This window comes from Arvicola amphibius, chromosome 4 (assembly GCF_903992535.2).
Source record: "Arvicola amphibius chromosome 4, mArvAmp1.2, whole genome shotgun sequence".
Classification (NCBI taxonomy): Eukaryota; Metazoa; Chordata; class Mammalia; order Rodentia; family Cricetidae; genus Arvicola; species Arvicola amphibius.
The window spans coordinates 30,724,298-30,742,650 of NC_052050.1; the positions used below are offsets into that span (position 1 = coordinate 30,724,298).

Consider the following 18,353-nt stretch of genomic DNA (forward strand, 5'->3'; position numbering starts at 1 on the left):
AGCAATCTACACAGTCCGCTGTGCATCACCTACCGTAAGCACTCAGTGCTAACATGACTTTTAGAAATAACAGAAGTATTAAAAGAGGAATGCAATTTGTTTTAGCCTTTTAGTTTAGAGGGAAAATAAAATTCTAGCTGAGGGATTAGAGAACTTCTCATAGATGGGGCAGGGTATAAACTGAGCTTATAACAGTGAGAACATTGTTTCCTGGCAGGGAGAAGCATGTCTGTAGGGCCAGAGGCCATTTTGTATATTTAATTTTCACTGTGTTTATATCTTTGTGTCTGATTACGTGATAATGACGTCATCCTGTAACTGATCCCAAGAACTTCTGACTTGAAGTGTGTTCATTTTTGTCAGCTGATCCTTGGCAAACAATAGTGAAATATTCTTCTAGCATCAACACCATAATCAGTCAGTAGAAACATGGAGATACAGAGAGCAGGAAGTGACGTTTAAGTTGAAATTGTGAGTCCGAATCATGCAGGCAGTTGAATATTGACCTACAGGTTCAACCATCACCCGCCCCCAATGGTGTTTGACAAATGAGAAAATTGGGCATTTTACTTCAACTGTAATCTGATTATATTCTTTTTCACCTGCATCCTACTTGTTGACCCTACAGAATTTGGAGTCAGCTGAATTTCTTTTAACTGAATGTTTATAATTACAGTGTTTACCACTCTATACCACTGCCCTCTCTGATCCAAGCTCATCTTCCTGATATTGCCCTACCCCTGAATAATCCAGATAGAAGACATAACTATAAATATCCCTTTAAAAACTTAACAGAAGGGGCTGGAGAGATGGCTCAGTGGTTAAAAGTACTGACTGCTATTTTAGACAGTGCAGGTTCAATTCCCAGCACCCAGATGTCAGCTAATAACTGTCTGTAACTCCGAGACCTGACACCCTCACACAGATATACATGCAGGCGAAACACCAATGCACATAAAATAAAAATAAGTAAATTATTTTTTAAAAAAATCAGGAAACTCTGTAGGATTGATTGTCATATCTAGTAAAAGCTCAAAATCCAACGGATAGATGTCAAAGCTGACAAGTGGGCCAGCATGATCTGCCATCTTGCCCCCAGTCTTATCCCCAGTCTTATGTTCTACCTGCCCGAACTGATTTCCACCATGTTCTGTGTTTCTTCATCCCTTCTATTCCACGTTCTCCAGCCCCTAGGTCTTCCTGTACCGTGACCTACATGTGGGTGGGAGGATTTTGAGTAGTACTAACCTCTTCCGCTCACCTTTTTACAATGCTCTTGTTAGGTTTTCCGTCTTCGCTTTGTCTCCTGAGCAGAGAGTTTTTCTTGGGAACAGCTGCTCTGAGTTCAATACAGCTGCCACAGACTAGGTGTTTGGATGCTTGGGAAAGTGAGGAAGGGAAGAAGGAAAAATGAGAGATGAATTTGACATCAGATTAGGAAGTAACTGAAGAATAAATATAAGATTATTCTTTTGCAATAATCTTTTATTTACTTAACTAATTTTATTTATTAACTAATTATTTTAAAGTAATTAATTGAAAGTTCTCTAATTTTCTACAATAACACTGTTCAATAGAAATATAGAAGCCAGTTACAGACAGTTAAATTTTGTACTAGCAGAAAGAAACAATAAAATTAAATAAATGAAATCTATTCCATTTAAAATATTTTGGCATGCAACAATATTAAAATTTTATTAATGAGATATTTTATATTTTTGCACTGTATTTTTATAATAGTATTACTTTTGCACTTTTAAAACATCTTTATTATATTAAATTTTATTGGAAATACTGAATCTGTGTTTTAATATAATAAAATTTATGTGAAAACAGATTCATATGCTCAAATTTTTCTAAACATACTTTAAAAGTCTCTTAGAATTAAATCCCAAAGTTTCTTAATATTTGTATTCATGTTCACAAAACTTAAGTTTTTTAGAATAATTTATCTTTTCATAACTACATCTGCTTAAGAATATTCGGTCATTCTTTTCAACTCAGTAATATAGCTTCATTTCCCAGAGAAAGTACACATACTGGTCATAGCTCTAAACAGTATCAGCTACAAAACATATTTTGATCATGTTTGCTTTGCAGCCAATTGGTATAATGTTTATCAAATAACTAGGTTTTACCTGTTAATAGATATAAGGAGAATATAAACTAGTTATAATTGTTTATATCGTTACAAATTTCATTGGCAGTTTCTTACTGTTTTACATTCAGAAGTCAGATTTCCCGTTTGTCAGGGTTTCATGTGAATCCGTTCATTCGTATGCAGTGTGGTATTGATGAGAAAATGTGACTCACACGGCCTTTTTGTGGCTGTGGTTGTTGATTGCTAGTTGGTGGACCAAAATGGTGCCCATCACAGCTTTGTACAATGAGCATCGGAAAGCTAAGCACAGGTTTTTGGGTTTTCTACCATATGTATCTATCTTATGGTGTCATAAAACAATAAAACTCTTGTTTGAAAACATCAATAAATTTAATGTCTTGCTCTAACAAAGCTAGGATACCATCTGGTGTAATAAAAACTTGTTTTTCTTTATCTAGCAGAATTTTTTCTTTAAAATATCTATTCTAAATATTTCACGGTTTTTTGGCTAAAAATTAACATTTCATCAAAATTTGGAAGTTCGTTGAGATACATGTTCTTATATTTCTCCTGTTACATCATTTTATCTGAAACTATGGAAAAATAGTTGATTTTCACATTTTAAATCTATTGATCACTGTATTGTTAGAAAGTTTCTAGGGTGTGTGGGAATTTGTGACTTAAAGAACTTTATCAATATATGCAAAGTGCTTTTTCTGTCTTTATCATAACTGGAATTACCAGCTTAATTTAATAAAAAATGGCTTCCTTTCTGCACCAACCAAATCCAATGTGCAGCTTCCAGGATTGCAAATGTGGGGCATTTACGTCTGTGCTGATGGCTAATTCCAGTCATTCTTTGCTGATGGTCAAAAGAAAACTTTCCAGCAAATTCATTGTACACTCAGTTTTTATATATTTATATTTATATTTAATATTTATATATTGCAAAAATATTATACTCCAAATATCTTTGTAAAATCATCCTGCTCAATCTTTTTCTCTGTCCTGGTCATATTGCTAGTCAGTTTAGTCTTTATCAGTAGAATATCCAAATTTTATTCTTCTTAATATTTTGATGTATTCTTTAACAATATCCTACGTGTGTATAATGTATTCTGATCATTTCCAGCCCTAACCCCACTCCATCTCTTCCCTTGCCCTTTACACTTCCCCATTACACCTTAATGTCCCCCCTCTCTTTTTATAACCTTCTGAGTCCAATTAGTGGTACCTGCATGATTGATGGTTATGGTGTTCTCCACCTGACAATGAGCACACCCCTGAAGAGGGTGACAGTCCCCTCCCTCAATAGTTATCAATTGCCAATAGCTCCTCCCTTAGCCAGGAATAGAGCCTCAACCCCTTCCGCATCTGTGCCTGAATGCTGGCTGTCTTGATCTTTTGCAGTTTTTGTGCAGGTCACTGTAGCTGTTGTGAATTCCTGAGTACCATGGCCATGTCCTGTCCTGAATCCAGCCTTTCATAGCACTTTCTCCCCATCCTTCAGCTCTTAAATTCACTGTGCCCTGCCTCTTCAGCAGATGTTCCCTGAGCCTTGAAGAGGTTAATTTAGATGCTGTCTTCAGGGCGGAGACTCAACAGTCCCTTTGTCTCAGCTCTTGGGTCAGTTCTACTGTTCTTCAATGACTGCTGCTTGCTGGCAGTTTCTCTAACCAGAGTGGAAAGCAGCACTAATCTGTGCATTGATCATAAGTATTTAGCAGACATTTTGACACCATGTCCTTTTAACAAACAACGTTAGTAAGTTCCCTTCCAATAGCCAGGCGATGGTGGCGCACGCCTTTAATCCCAGCACTCGGGAGGCAGAGGCAGGTGGATCTCTGTGAGTTCGAGGCCAGCCTGGTCTACAAGAGCTAATTCCAGGACAGGCTCTGAAGCTACAGAGAAACCCTATCTCAAAAAAAAAAAAAGTTCCCTTCCAAGGCCTCTGACCTCCTCAGCCATGTTTCTTTATTTTGCCAAATTTACATGAATGCTTCCTGTCCAGTGGGCCTTACATCCAATCAGAACATGGGTGGCTATGCCCATATCAGTCATAGTGCTGTTGTACCGTAGGCACTTATTGTCTGGCAGGTGGGTATTGTAGCATGCAGGCTCCTCTAATGGGGAAGTCACTGATGCCTTTCTTAGTCATCTGCTAGCCGGTAGGAAGCTCCTAGGTCACTTCCAGCTTGGTTTCTCTGTGTCCTTTAACTAAAGTGTGCTTTGCCTTCAGCAATAGCATCTTACAGACTTGTTATGGTAGGCAAGCAAGAACAATGGCAATAGTATGAGTTGTTGGGGGGCAGGGAGCTCTGGGGTCGCTCTCACCAGTAATTCAGTAATTCATAGGGAAAGATCCTTCATTAACCCATTTCAAGACTTTATTATTCTTGAACCAGGGATAACCATGACTCTTCATACTCTTGGTTCTGTAATGAATTGACTGGACTGGTTTCTGAAACCTCTCTCTCTCTCCCTCTCCCTCTCCCTCTCCCTCTCCCTCCCTCTCTCTCTCTCTCTCTCTCTGAGATTTCATGCCCTACAGAATAGCCCAGCCCTGCTGTTTAAAATTAAGAGAACAATTTCCCATGAAGTTATACTTGTCACTTTTTCCCTTCAAGTCTTAACAGCTTCTAACAGGTACGAGCCCTTCCTGTAGCAGCTCCCTTTGATCACCAGCTTTCTCAAATCCACCCGCACACTCGGGTAGTTTTGACATTTCCTTCCAAGCTAGTGTTATGACCTCAGGCAACAATGAGTTAGTGAATTCTCCAAAGCCAAAATCCTTAGCTTGTCCAAACCAGCCTTTGCTCTGCTGGAACACGGGAGATTGTTTACTTGGCAACTTCACTGGGATCAGATTGGGCCAGTTGTGGTTGCCTCACCTGTGCAGAAGACTTCAGAAGGGCACAAAATGGGAAGTCGAGTCAGTTCAGGATTCTCTGGCATGGACGTTGTCACAGCATCACAGCACACACTGCTATCCACTGCATCTTGGTTTGTGGATGAGGCAAGAAAGACAACTTTGAACACAAGTTAACCATCTCTGAAAAGAGCCATAGCTACGGTCCCATACTTCTAGGGAGTGTATTTCCTTTAGGGTATCAACAGTGACACCTCTAACTTTTATGTCTGGGTGACCTCAGAATACCTTCTTTTCTTTCAATAATTTGAACTTCTGATAGTTTTCAATAGCATTACTAGTACTTATTTTAAAATACCGTCTCATCATTGGAGGGAAGAACATAAGAAAAACACATATGTTTGTTGTATCAATCCTTTCTGTTCCAAAAGTCCTCTTAGACTGATAGTTTCTGCTTCCCACTTAAGACACTTTACAGAGAGAGTCCTCATGCTACCCTTTGGGGCCACTGCTATCTCCTTCTGCTTGCCCTTCTGATACCTGACAGCTGTGGATCTATTGTCCACTCTACCTTTGGTCATTTGAAAACGCTACACAAATGGAACCATATAGCAAGTCACTTTTCTCAATGATTATTTTCACTCAACTGTCTTGGATCCACCTGGATTGTTATAGAGACCCAAAGCTGTTCCTTTAGGTTGATGAGAGCAGTATAAAACCTGTTTTCCCTGAGAGGTTGGTGAGCTATTTCAATGTGTCCTCCCTGGTTGTGATTTTCTACTATTAGCATGCAGGATGTGACCACTGGGTGAGATTTTATGACCATGAGATCGTTCTGTGATATTATAATTGTGAATTACTACTAACCCTAGAAGAGCTTTTAAAAGCAAAAAAGTACTCAGAGAACAATTACAAAGCACTTGTAATGTTAGGCAACAGTGTGATTAGAGAAGCTTATAGAGCAAATAGACTTGGGTGCATTTTTCAGCGTTAATTCTCTTTTTTGTGATCAGAAAATAACTTCTCTTTTCCCTGCCATTAAACTCTGCCCTAGAAAGTGCGTCAGGTAAGGAAAGCTTACTTGAAAGGGAGCAGGCGATGTGGTTTCCCAGGCTCCCAGTCATCATCCTGTTTGTATAGACATCAGTTGTACTTGGTGATTCACTTGAAGTGAATGCAGCACTCCAAGCAAACTTTAGCAAACTCAAGTGTTGCTATGGCTACGATATGGTTGCAGTATCACCTCAGAGTTTCCTGTGTTGCAAACCCGGTGTTCAGGGTAAAGATATAAACAGGCAATAAAAACCATTAAAACCTAGAAAGACCTTCAGGTCATGGGTCATACCTTTGGATGTTCTCCTGCGATCCTTTCCTCTCCATGCATTGGCTCCTTCTCACGAATGCTCCATCTCACTTGCAGTTCCCCCATAACACCATCCACCATGATATGACACAGCCACGTGACCTTGCCAGTCATCATCCTGCTCTTGGGACCTTGAATCTACAGCAATATGAACTAACTAAGCCTTTGTTTTACAAGTTAGCCCACTCAGATATATATATAGCAAAAATGACTAATATAGGTGTCTATCTCAGAATTTCCATTACCAATCAGTTATTGCACCTTTAATGTAGTAAGGATCTTGGTGTCTTAAGGATTCCGAGAGACATTTTTCTGTCTTGTCTGTACTATAAACTCCTTTTGATTGTGCTGACTTAGAGACCATTTTCAGTGGTGGGGGAATTTGGAAGGAAAGCGATAGTATTCTTCATGGAAACCTGCAGTTAATTTGGTAATACCGTTACCTATAGGAGGTTTCCCTATGGGAAACTGGTGGAGATAGGGCTCCATACAAGGCGTCTTTTATGGTCTGGCTCTGCAGGGGACCACATGCCATCTTCCAGTCACTCACTTTGCACCTGTCTATAGTAACCTTCAAGAGAAAATTCACAGAGACTTTTAAAATAATTCATTAAGTGTGGGTTTTATATGGAGAGATCTTGAAGGCTAAACATACAGCCTTTAGGAATGTCGGAGGGAAAAAAGAATAGAGCAAAACCATCCCTTTCTAGTGAACTTTTCTTAATATGTACCTTGGAGCTGGTGGGTTGTTAGAGGCATATTTGTATATAAAACCAAGTGCCCTTACCATCCATAATTTTCCTTATTTACCTAAGAAAAAACAAAAACATACCCCTAAAAATCCATGATCATTGACTGATGGAGTACCTTTTAGGTTACACTTTAGATATCTGTGTAGATGCCAAACGTTTGTTTTAAATGTTGGAGCAATATATAATAGTTGGGCTGACAAACTAGAGCATTTGATCCCAGGAGGAAGTAGTGATAAGGTGGCTGATACTATAAAAGTCTTATCTTGGCAGTTTGCTGTACGAGAAACACTTTCAGTCCTCCTGCTGTCATATGGGACTCATGACATTGTAGTGATGATTTATTCACAGAACGTTGGAGAGTTCAAAACAAGACTGGTGTAGTCTTGTATGACCCCACGTAAGTAAATTATTGTTTAAAAATGTACATTGGTTTGTTGTCTTTTGAGATTGTCTGTGCCTGAATTCCAGAATAGCGAGATCTCCATCACAGCTCTTGCATAATAAAAGCATCACTTCCACTTAGTAATGCTCTTGAAGTGAATGCAGCACCATAAGCAAGCTTTAGCAATTGTTGCTATGGCCACAATATGGTTGCAGTATCTCTCCAGAGTTCCCTCTGTTGGAAGCCCAGTGTCATAGGACACAGCCTTGGATGTTCTCATGGGACCGTTTCCTCTCCACGCCATTACTCCTTCTCATACATGGACCCGTCTCACTTGCACTTGCTGATGGAGAAATGATGCTCCCTGGCTTCTCCACACAGCCTTTGTCTTAGTTGCATCTCCTCTCTTGCTTCATTGTCGTCTTCTCTCAGACTCTTAAGATCCCATTTCCCCACATTAGTAGATGAGGTCTCTTTACATGGCAGATGTTGATTTTTATTTCTCCCGACCCTGAAGCAAATATTTAACTTGCACAAAATTCCCTTCTCTCATTTTATAAACACTAGTGGTTTTGTGTTGTCAATTTTACTATTTTTTTTCTTTTTAAAATCTTTGGAGAAGTTTATTCCTGACCATATTTCAGATGTATGTTTACCTAGATCCCCATCTTATTTCTATTTAATGCTGAAAGTGTTGTATCAGCGTATAGTATCAGAGTATACAATCACCCCCCAAAAATGGTTCCCTACAGCAACCATTTATTGTTGTGATATCACCCTCAGTTAGAGACTCAATTCTTACATAGCCTAAGGTTTGTTTCAGCTCTTCAGCCTTTACAGCACTTTCTCAATAATTATTGGTTGGGTAAGAGACTATTTTGTTTAGCTCTTTGGCTAGAATCAGATATTATATTTATATGGGCATTACATCCTTAGGCCATGTGCTACAAGATTCTCATTCTCTCTCTCTCTCTCTCTCTCTCTCTCTCTCTCTCTCTCTCTCTCTCTCTCTCTCTCTCTCTCTCTCTCTCTCTCTCTTCTCTCCCTCTCTCTCTCTTCTCTCTCCCTCTCTCCCTCTCATTTAATTTGAAAGGAATGCACTTCTCTTTTAACAACAGAGCCCCTTAAAGCCTAAACTTTAGACGAATTTTCCATGTTTAATGTTTAAAGATGCAGCCACTAAGCTGCATTGTGTCCATAAAAAGGGTTTAAACTCTATGAAAGGCTTCCAGTACTATAAATATTCTTCTTGAGCACATTTGGAGCTAACATTGAGCAGTTTTTTATTTTATGTCAGCCTTCAGTACACTAAACAAGTACATGTTCAGGGTTAAACCGTCCTGATGCTAAAACATGGTTTAAACTAATTAATATTTATATTGTAAAGAGTATCACATGGTACAACTTTTTTGAGTTATGTACTTATGTACCTGTCCTTAACTACAAACTCCTCTTTATGAAGGAGATTGAAAATTATTATTTTGATTTTCCTTGCTGTTCCGAGGCAGAAAAGAGTTTTTACCTTTTAGAGTGAGGCAGCTGCAGGTAAAGAAGTTGGCAACCCCTGGGAAGGTTAATTAGAGCCAATTATAATATGATTGACCTAATTTTCCTCCAGAAAGTTTAAGTGACTCATTCTTTGCATAGTGGAGATTTTATTTTTTCATATAAACTAAACCCTGTTTTCTGAACTTACAAATTATCCATGTTATACACTTTACAAAAAAAAAGTGTTGCCTCACACACTGTAGAATAAGGATTGGGTGGAGTTGGAGTAAGCCTTTAGGATTTTATCATCCTTGACAGCATTTACTGTCTCAATATTGTTAAAAAGAACATATAAACAAATCTTTGTAATTTTTAAATCTTTAGTGCAAAAATAACATAACTGTCAAACAGTGAAGTGCAACATTTCTTTTAACTTTGATATTTACTTCATTCTATTTAGATTTTTACATAATCTCATTTGCTTGATAAATACTATGAAATGAATCTTTTAGATTCTTACGTAGAGCTGTATTCGGTACATGTGTGAATCTTTGTGTGTGTCATCATGGGAGACAGTTCAGTGTCCTAAAGCTAGAAGCTTACCTGGAAGCTGGTAGTGGGGACTTTGAACTATGGAGCAGGAGGATGCATTTTACTGTGGACCATGTTTGCTACTTACGCTGGAAGCTGACCAATGACTGAGGTAAACTGACCCTTCAGAAATGTGAAGAGCACATTGCAATGGCAAACACAGTAGGCAAGGTGATCTCTCCTGCGCCTGTCATCCCATGCACTAGATGGTAGAAACGCAGATCTGCTGTGAGGATACGAAAGGAAGTAAGAAATGCCTGCGAATTGCACCCTGAGGATTTCACAAGTGTTTAGTGGCTGATCGAGTAAAGTGGTACAGTCTTTAGACCTCGAGTGCCCATGAAGACAAGAAGAAAGGTGGGGGTATAGAGAGAGACCATATGTTTTCTGTGAGCTGGTCTTGGTCTTACATGCCTCTTGTCCTAGCCTTTGGGAGACTGAAGCACGAGGATCAACTCAAGTGTGAGACCAGCCTATACTACGTTGAGTTTCAAGTCCAGTTTGGGTTACACAGCCAAAGCGTGTCTCCAAAAGTGTTTTGTGAAGTTAGAGTCTTCTGTAAATTCACTAACATTATTGGGTGTGTTGTTCATTCATTCATGAATATATCTGCAAAGCACTTTGAGATCATCCTTTCAGACAGCTAAAAAATAAGTCAGGTACACAAATTAAGTAGACTGGCCATAACTTGCTTTTAAACATTTCTCGTTCACCAAACAGCCGTCTTCCTGCAGCAAGCCTTAATCTTTTTTGAAAACTGTAAATAGGATCGAAGACTAAGAAAGGCTTTCCAGTGAGTGAATGTCGGAAGCTGATAAGAGAAGCACTCTCAGGACTTGGGTAGCATAACTTACTAAAAACGTATCTCCTTGCAATCTTCTGTTTTCTCCTGTCAGCCACTGACATTTGAAAGATTTACTGATTGGCTTATAAATTACAGAGCTTGTAAGTGTTGTGGGCTTCTGAGCTAATTACACATTTGCAACTGCAGTTAATACTTCTACTTTAGGGAACTGTTAGCACTCATACCTAGAGAGGGGATAGTTTCCCGTAATTTTTTATTATTAAAAAAGACATGTAAAAATTACATTTCCAGACAGCTAGTATTAACAATTAAGTACCTCAAGAAAGTCCTTACTTAATAAATTACCTGGTCAGCATAGATGATATGTATATCCCCCCAAAAAAATAGTAAAAAGAAACAAAGGAAAGACTATAGCAAGGATGGTAATAGTTTCTTTAACCTGCTTGTAAGAGCTATTATGATCTTATAGCTGTTAAAGCTTACTACATAGATGAACATGCTGGGTTTTACAGAATCATAGGGGTAAAATGAGAGAAAAGTGAATCTCAGATCTAAGATACTGATCTAACGAGGACACGTCCAAAGATACGCTTTTGTACTAAGCAGGTTTTTGTTTGTTTTGTTGTAGATCATGTTACTCTGTGGGTGAAACGCTGCATCTATGAAAACATAGAGCACAGTGGCCTTTAGCTAAGGCCAGAGTATCTGTGGCCTACAAAGATTATCATCATCATGCGTTACATTTTCAAAGAAGAATTTGGCCTTATCTTTCCTAAAGAGTCACTGCAAAATTGTGGGGAGGCAAACCTTTATTTAACAAAGAGGCACTGTGGACTGAAGGCATCTCCTCATTGTTGCCCCTAGGAAAATCCTGATTGTACTTCATCTTCAGGATTTTCCTCCACTTCATCTTTCAGGATTTTCCTCCACTGAGTTCAGTCATACTACTTAATATTTCAAAGCATGTTCTGGCTGGTTTTCCTGACCTGCTATTACGTCTTTGTTTTTCTTTTACGATTTCCCTCTGTAATCTGAATTCTGCCTCTTACAAAGTGTATCAGTAAGTGACTACTGTCTTTGTCCTAATTGGGATTTCATGTTGATGGTGAGGCCCTGAGAAAATTCTAGCTCAACTGTTACTGACATAGGAGGCTTTGCAGTTATTTATTAGAAGACAGCCTGGGAGGAAAAGAGAACATGGATTGTTGTGATCCTCTCGCTAAATCCGGCCCACTGCTGTTATCTTTTCTTTACTGCTCTCTCTAAAAGGCATCGTTCAGTGCTCTAATCTTTTAAGCAGCCATTCAGTGGGAACTGGGCTAGAACCTTGCTGAGGGGTCACATTCAGCCGCCCGACAGGTAGGCATTTACAAAAGAAACGGTGTGAATCTATTCAGCATCAGAGCCTGCACCACCTACCACCCAGCCGTATTTCACACCGCATCACCGTCATCGCACCGCAACAGCTGCACAGATCCCATCCAGATTCTTCACTTAATTAACCAGCATTCTTTGAACAAAAATAAAAGTGCTGTTTTTTTTGGAGGAATAAAAGCTACACGAGGCGAGTGTGAATAGGACAGAGCATCAAATTAGTGATTCTTCACTGCAGCTGGGGTGATTTCCCGCCCTTCCTCCTCACTTCAGAAGCTTCTTGCTTTTTCTTTTCTTTTCTTTTCTTTCCTTTTCTTTTCTTTTCTCTTCTTTTTGATTGAATAGAAAATGGGGATCAGTGCGGTGTCCTCAAATGTGTTTGAAAGTCTGTTGTTAAAACCACATCCGAAGCTAGTGCAGGACTGATGCTGGTGGTAACTGGTACCTAAAAGGTTTTTTTTTTTTATAATGTTTTCTGTAGTTGACCAGTCAGTATATGAACTAGTAACCAAGAGCATAAACTCTGTTAACTAAACTGCATGAGTTCAAATCCCAGCCTTGACACTAAACTTTCTGTGCTTTGGTGCCCTGTCTTTAAAATGAGGATGATTCTCAACATACACTATAGTGCAATGTGCAGGTAGCTGACTCGACACACACAGTCTGTAGAAAGGGCTGGTATGTTAAACTGGTGCCTCCTGCGTGCCCAGCAGCAATCTGGTGGGACGCTGACCCAGGTCTATTACTCGTAACTTTCCTGGTTACCTGGGCTGGACTGACAGGTGCCGTACAGGAGGTAGATCCCCCTCCCCTCCATACTCTCACTTCTAAAGGCACCCTTACGCTATAAGACAAGTGTTTTCAGATATAAGGGAATCAAATTCTTTAGGTGACAGGTATAGGAGGCAGCTGATTTCTCATACTGCTCCACTTTGCACCCAGCTACCAGGTTTACCTTCTAAAATTAATCTGATTTATTCATTCGTTTATAGCTCTTCTAACAACAAACCAACTAAAAACTATCTTCCAATAGGATCCCTCTACCTCAGTCAGAACCCAGCTGGCATGGTTTCTCATGTGCCACATTCCTTCTTGCTCATTTGTTCATGTTGGCTTAGTTTGTTTGTTATTTTATTTTATTTTTACTACCACTCCTTCCTCCATTTATCTACATCACACCTTATGCTCCAAGCTGAGCCAGAAGGGTGTAGGTATTATTTGCCCTTTTGTATTGGATTTACATCATATCCCACAGCTGTCTGTATGAAGTAGATGCTAACTTCCTATTGGTGATGACCTAGCCTGTTCTACTCCCAAACTGTACTGGAACTCCAACTGCCTCATCTACCATCTCTTCTACAACCCTGGCCAACCGCAGTTAGTTTTACTTGTTCCCTTCCTCCTCTTTCTGCTCCCACCTGTGTCCTCCCATGCAGTTTGCTCTTAACTAAGTAGAGTAATGCACCCTTAAAACTGAAGCCACTTCCTATCACTTCTCTGTTAAGGCCCTCCAGTCGCTTCCTGCCTCGCTCTGAGGGAAGCTGAGCTCCTTCAAGTGGCCGGTGAATGCGCTTCAGGCCATCCTGTCTCCACACTCGCTCGCGTTACCTCTGCCCTGGTATCCTCCCTGCGTCCCTGTCGTTCCCGTACTGTTCACTGCTTCTGCCTCTCCAACTGCCTCGATGTTCTCCAAAGATAGAAAGCCAATCCAATCCCAGGCCCTTTGCACATGTGCTGCCTTTACCCAGAAAGCTTCTCCTCGGGAAATCATGGCACGGTCCCTTCTGCCGGTCTCTAGTCAGTGTCTTCTAACTGAGATCGGAACTCATGCCCAGCCTACTGTCTGTCTCTCGAAACTGGAACGTTGCTTTTGAAGGGCGAGAGTTTTCCGTGTATACTGTTCATGGGTATTGCAGAGATTGGCATATAATAAACACTTACTGGCCGCTGAGTGAAAACAGACCCTTGCGGATATCCCCACACCCACGCTTCTCTCAGTTCTTCATGCTCCAGCAAAAGCAAATGCTCCATAACAGCTTCAAGAACGTCAAACTAGCCATAGTTTAATATTAGCCATGGCAATTAGAGCAGAAAGTTCCATTACAGAGAAGAGAGATTCCTGCACTCTCTAAAGAAGAGTTTTACGCTATAATAGCTGCCATGCTCAATTTTACGTGTGTCCTAGGGGACTGTGACCTAGCAACAAGGCGCATTTTGAGAGAGCAAATGGTTTTTGCCACCCTAACCTTCCAAAGTGAAAAGTATAGCTAGTGTTTGGAGCATTTTTGTTTATTTGTTTTGTTATTCTGTCATCCAAAGACAATACAGTGATGAAAAGAGATCATTAGTATTGAAGCCAAGCTCAAAATTTGTCTTACTATATGCCCTTGATCAGCTTGCTTATTCTCTGGATCTCTGATTGCTTATGAATAAATGGTATTTAACCCATTGTCTCTTGAATATTGGATCCAACAGATAACTATAAATTATGCTGCTGTCAAAACAAGAAGTAATAGTCTGCTATCCAGGAAGAAAGCTTTGCCTTGGTCTTGGTCCACCACAAAGCCCCAAGGCACTGTAAGCCCCTCCCCAGCATCTGATGAAGCTGAACTAGCCTCCTGAGAACACAAGCCCGTCCACCTATTCCTTTTTCTGTAGCTTACTCCTTTTGTCTTTTGTATCAGTTCCTATTCATTTATTTTGGATTTTCAATTTTCTTTACCTTCCTTCATTTTTCCAAAAGCAATGCTAGGTATGTGATGCTAAATATTCATACAGAATCTTTATACAGGAAAAAAATTACACAAAAATATCAAGAAACCAACAAAAGACAGGGCAGCTAGTTCATATAGCAAAATAACGTGTTTACTAGTTTTTAGGTGAAAGATAAAGAGCATAGATGTGTTAACCTTTGGAGTCATAACTGCCAAAATGAGAAAAATACTTTGTGTTGACCTCAGAAGTATGTTTTGCATTTTCTTCACTCCACACTAACTTTTAACTCCTTAGGAAGCCAAAGCTGTCGCTGAGGAAACACGAGCTCTGCGAAGCCGGATCCATCTTGCTGAGGCTGCACAGAGGCAGGCGCATGGCATGGAAATGGACTATGAGGAAGTGATCCATCTGCTGGAGGCTGAGATCGCCGAGCTAAAGGCTCAGCTCGCTGATTATTCTGAGCAAAATAAAGTAAGCAAACAGCCCTCTCTAGTTACCATGGTTTCCTTGCCACTGTCATGTATCCTGTTTTCATTTTCTTTTCATCTGCGCGTCTAAACTAGGTCAGTGTTTGTCTTCTATTATTCAATGATAGGATGTTGTGTCGTGAAGAGGGTGGCGTGGAAGTTGTGAGCCTGCCTTTATCCAGAAAGCCTGGACATGGAAAAGCACGGGCCCCGAATTAATTGGGTCACTGGTCAACATTGTTCCATTCAGCCATTCAGGCCTGGAACTATTTAACATTTAATTGATGGCACTGGATTTCTCTTTCTGTTTTGGAGCTTGCTAATTTGTTTTGTGGTGAAGGAAGGAGGGGATTCAAGGGATGAGGTTTGCTCTTTGATTAGAGAACTTGGGGCCGTATAACAGTCCACACCTTAATGAAGTTTTGCATGAGGCCCACGATGACTAATGAGAAGAAACCAAGTTTGAATTTGTTTGTTTTGTTTCTTTCAATGGAAGGAGTACTCAATTGGGCTCCTCAAGAACAGCTCTTAAATTGCAATACAAGACCGTAGGTACCTTGCAGGAAGCAAGCTGAACATCTCTATGTGGAAACTGTCCACAGTGTACTATCTTTAGTTATGACTAACCTTCAAAAACCATAGTAGGCATGTGTGTGTGTGTGTGCGTGTGCGTGTGTGTGTGTGCGTGTGCGTGTGTGTGTGTTATGTCACTGAAAGTATAAACTAGAATGATTTGAAGCAGGTATTTTATAGCTTTGTAGAAATTCTGCAATTATAAGTAATGGATATTTATATCTCTAGCCCATTCAGCCTTCAAGAGAATACAAGGCAAATTTGAGCTATTTATGAATATTTATGCATATAAGGCTTACATTCTTTAACATACAACATGAAAGTGAAAGTAGTTTGAATAAAGAACATTTTAACAGAAAATAGGAGGTTTTCTTTGCTGGGATCTGAAGGGCCCTCACCATTTCCTGCATATCTGCCCATCTAAACCAGCTCTCAGAAGGCTAGAGGACCACATTGTGCAAACCTTGAAGGAACACACAGCACTTGAGAAAGCAGCAGCACTTAGGAATGGCAGTTACAGACATTTGTTTATCTGTGTACATTTTTAAACAACTGTGGCTATGCCATGTAACCTTAACCTAATTGTGAAACTACTGTAGAAATTGCCAAAATATTAGAGATATTTTTTAAAAAATAACTAGTTACTTTTAGAGCAGAAGTTGCCAGTGTTTGGTAGTTTAAAATTTTTGCTGTTTTTTTTTTTTTATGGCATTGGAGATTGAAGTAGGATCTTATATATGTTAGGGTGGTGCTCTATTGTTGAACTACTCATTAGCGCTGTATTTTTAAGTAATTATACTTTTAAGAGCTTTGCATAAAACTATTCAGTGTATTTTGCTGTGTTTTGTTAGTTTATACATGTTTCTTAGCATGTATTAGAGGGGGTATTTGGAGGTAGGAGAGCATGTGACCCAGTGTGCACATGGAGGTCAGAGGGCAATGTTGTGGACTCAGTTCTGGCCACCAGCTTTTACGTAGGTTCCCAGGCTAGGGCAGCAAGCACCATTCTCCACTGAGCCACCCCTCCAGTTCCCCATGTGCTGCTCTGTCATATAAAGCTTAGGTTATTGCATTATCTCCTCTCCAGTGAGAAATATTTTGGTCCTAAGTTGCCTGGCAATATAATTAATTCATGTTCTTCCTTTTTGTAGCTTTATATGGGATGTCATAAGATCCCTTTTAATAAGAGCCTCTCTAAAAATCAGTAGGTTTTTTTGAAAGAAGAGATATTAGACATAAGCATCTCAACATTCAATATTTTCCAATTTCGATAGCAGTAGGGACGAAGTGACTTTTCTAACTATGTGTAAGATTGCTTAAGGATCAGTTGATCTAGGTGCTACAAAACAAAGACTGAGATATTTAATTATCTGTATTTACTTACTGGGGGGGGGGCACAGATTGACTAGCGTGTGATTGCATGTGTGTGTGCACTTGCCAGTTGAAGGCAGAAGTCATCGTCAGGTATCTTTCCTAGAGAGCTAGCCATCCTTTTGAGGTTAGGGGAAAGGAGTGTCTATAGAGATTCGCACTGGGACCTGCAGCACCAGAGATCCTGCTCTCGTCACCTCTCCAGAGACGGATGATGAATATGTACCATTCTGCCTGGCTTTTACATGAGTGCAGGAGGTGGAATTTGGGTCATAGAGTACACAGCAACTGAGCTATCTCTAGAGCACCTAAATATTTATTTTTTTAGACTTAGATTCTTTCTGTAATAATGGTTTTATTTATTACTATAATTTTCCATTAAATTATCAATATATTTATTAATTTATATTTGGACTTTTGAAAAATGCATCTGAAACATAAGAAATAAAATATTATTGGGGCTGGAGAGATAACTACGTAGTTAAGAGTACTTTCTGCTCTTGCAGAAGACCCAAGACCTGTTCCTACCATCTGGATTGAGTAGCTCACAACCTATAACTTCAGCTATAGGGGACTTGATGCCCTTTCTGACCTCCATGGGCAACCACAGCCACATGTACACTGCATATGCATACATAATGCAAAAATAAAAACAAAGATTTTTTAAAAGTAAAATAAAGCAGTACTGATACCTGTGAAGGACCATAATACCCTTGTCCAGATTACACCCACCCACTTCCCCTTGCCCTCAGAGTTCACTACTTTCTTGGATTTAGTGTCTACTACTTTCTTGATGGTTTTAATACTTGCATATCTACTCCCTATTTGTTTAGTTTTGCCTGTTTACCAGGTTAATTTGCGGTTAGCTGGTGTACTTCTCTTTAGTCTTCATTTCATTAATTACCACCATGCAGTTACCCATTCTGTATTTGATGGGCAGTCTTATTATTTCTGTATCATTCTGCTGTGAACCATGCTCCTGAGAACATTCTGATGCATAAAAACTTTCTCCGCATGTGTAATTGTTACATATGAGAAGTAGCATTGCCAGGTTGAATGATAATTGCATGTTCAGCTTTATAATAAGTGCCTAATTGTGACTGAAAGTATTTTTAACTAATTTGTATTCTCATGAAGAATGGATTAGAATTACCATTCACCCCTTACTGATCCTTAACTTTCTTTTATTTTGAATTTTTATTCATCTGGTTGGTATAATCATCGCTATGCCAATATAGTTTAATTTGGGTTCCCCTAGTTACTAATGACTAACATTGTGGTGTTCTGGAACCCATAGGCACTGGCTCATGAGAACTTGTCTCTTCCCACTGCCATGTTGGAGGTTGGAAGCTTGAATCAACCTTGCTGGACTCACTCATATCCCCAAATGCAATTTGCCTTTCCATTCTTGAGAATAGTTGATTATATATTTATGCATTCATTAGTCACTTATTTTTCTGAGTGAAATCTGCTTTTTGTATCTTTTTGCTGCTTTCCCATTG

At 39.5% G+C, this 18,353-nt stretch overlaps 1 protein-coding gene across 4 annotated transcripts in view; it reads left to right on the plus strand.

The window, feature by feature from the left end:
- The window catches only part of Stxbp4 (syntaxin binding protein 4), a 155,353-nt gene that overhangs the window by 69,116 nt on the left and 67,884 nt on the right, over window positions 1-18,353 (plus strand). For all 4 annotated transcript variants that reach the window (XM_038325747.1, XM_038325749.1, XM_038325750.1 and 1 more), the window contains one exon: window positions 14,735-14,911. In XM_038325747.1, the coding sequence (XP_038181675.1) occupies window positions 14,735-14,911 (177 nt within the window). The remainder of the gene's footprint in view (window positions 1-14,734; window positions 14,912-18,353) is intronic.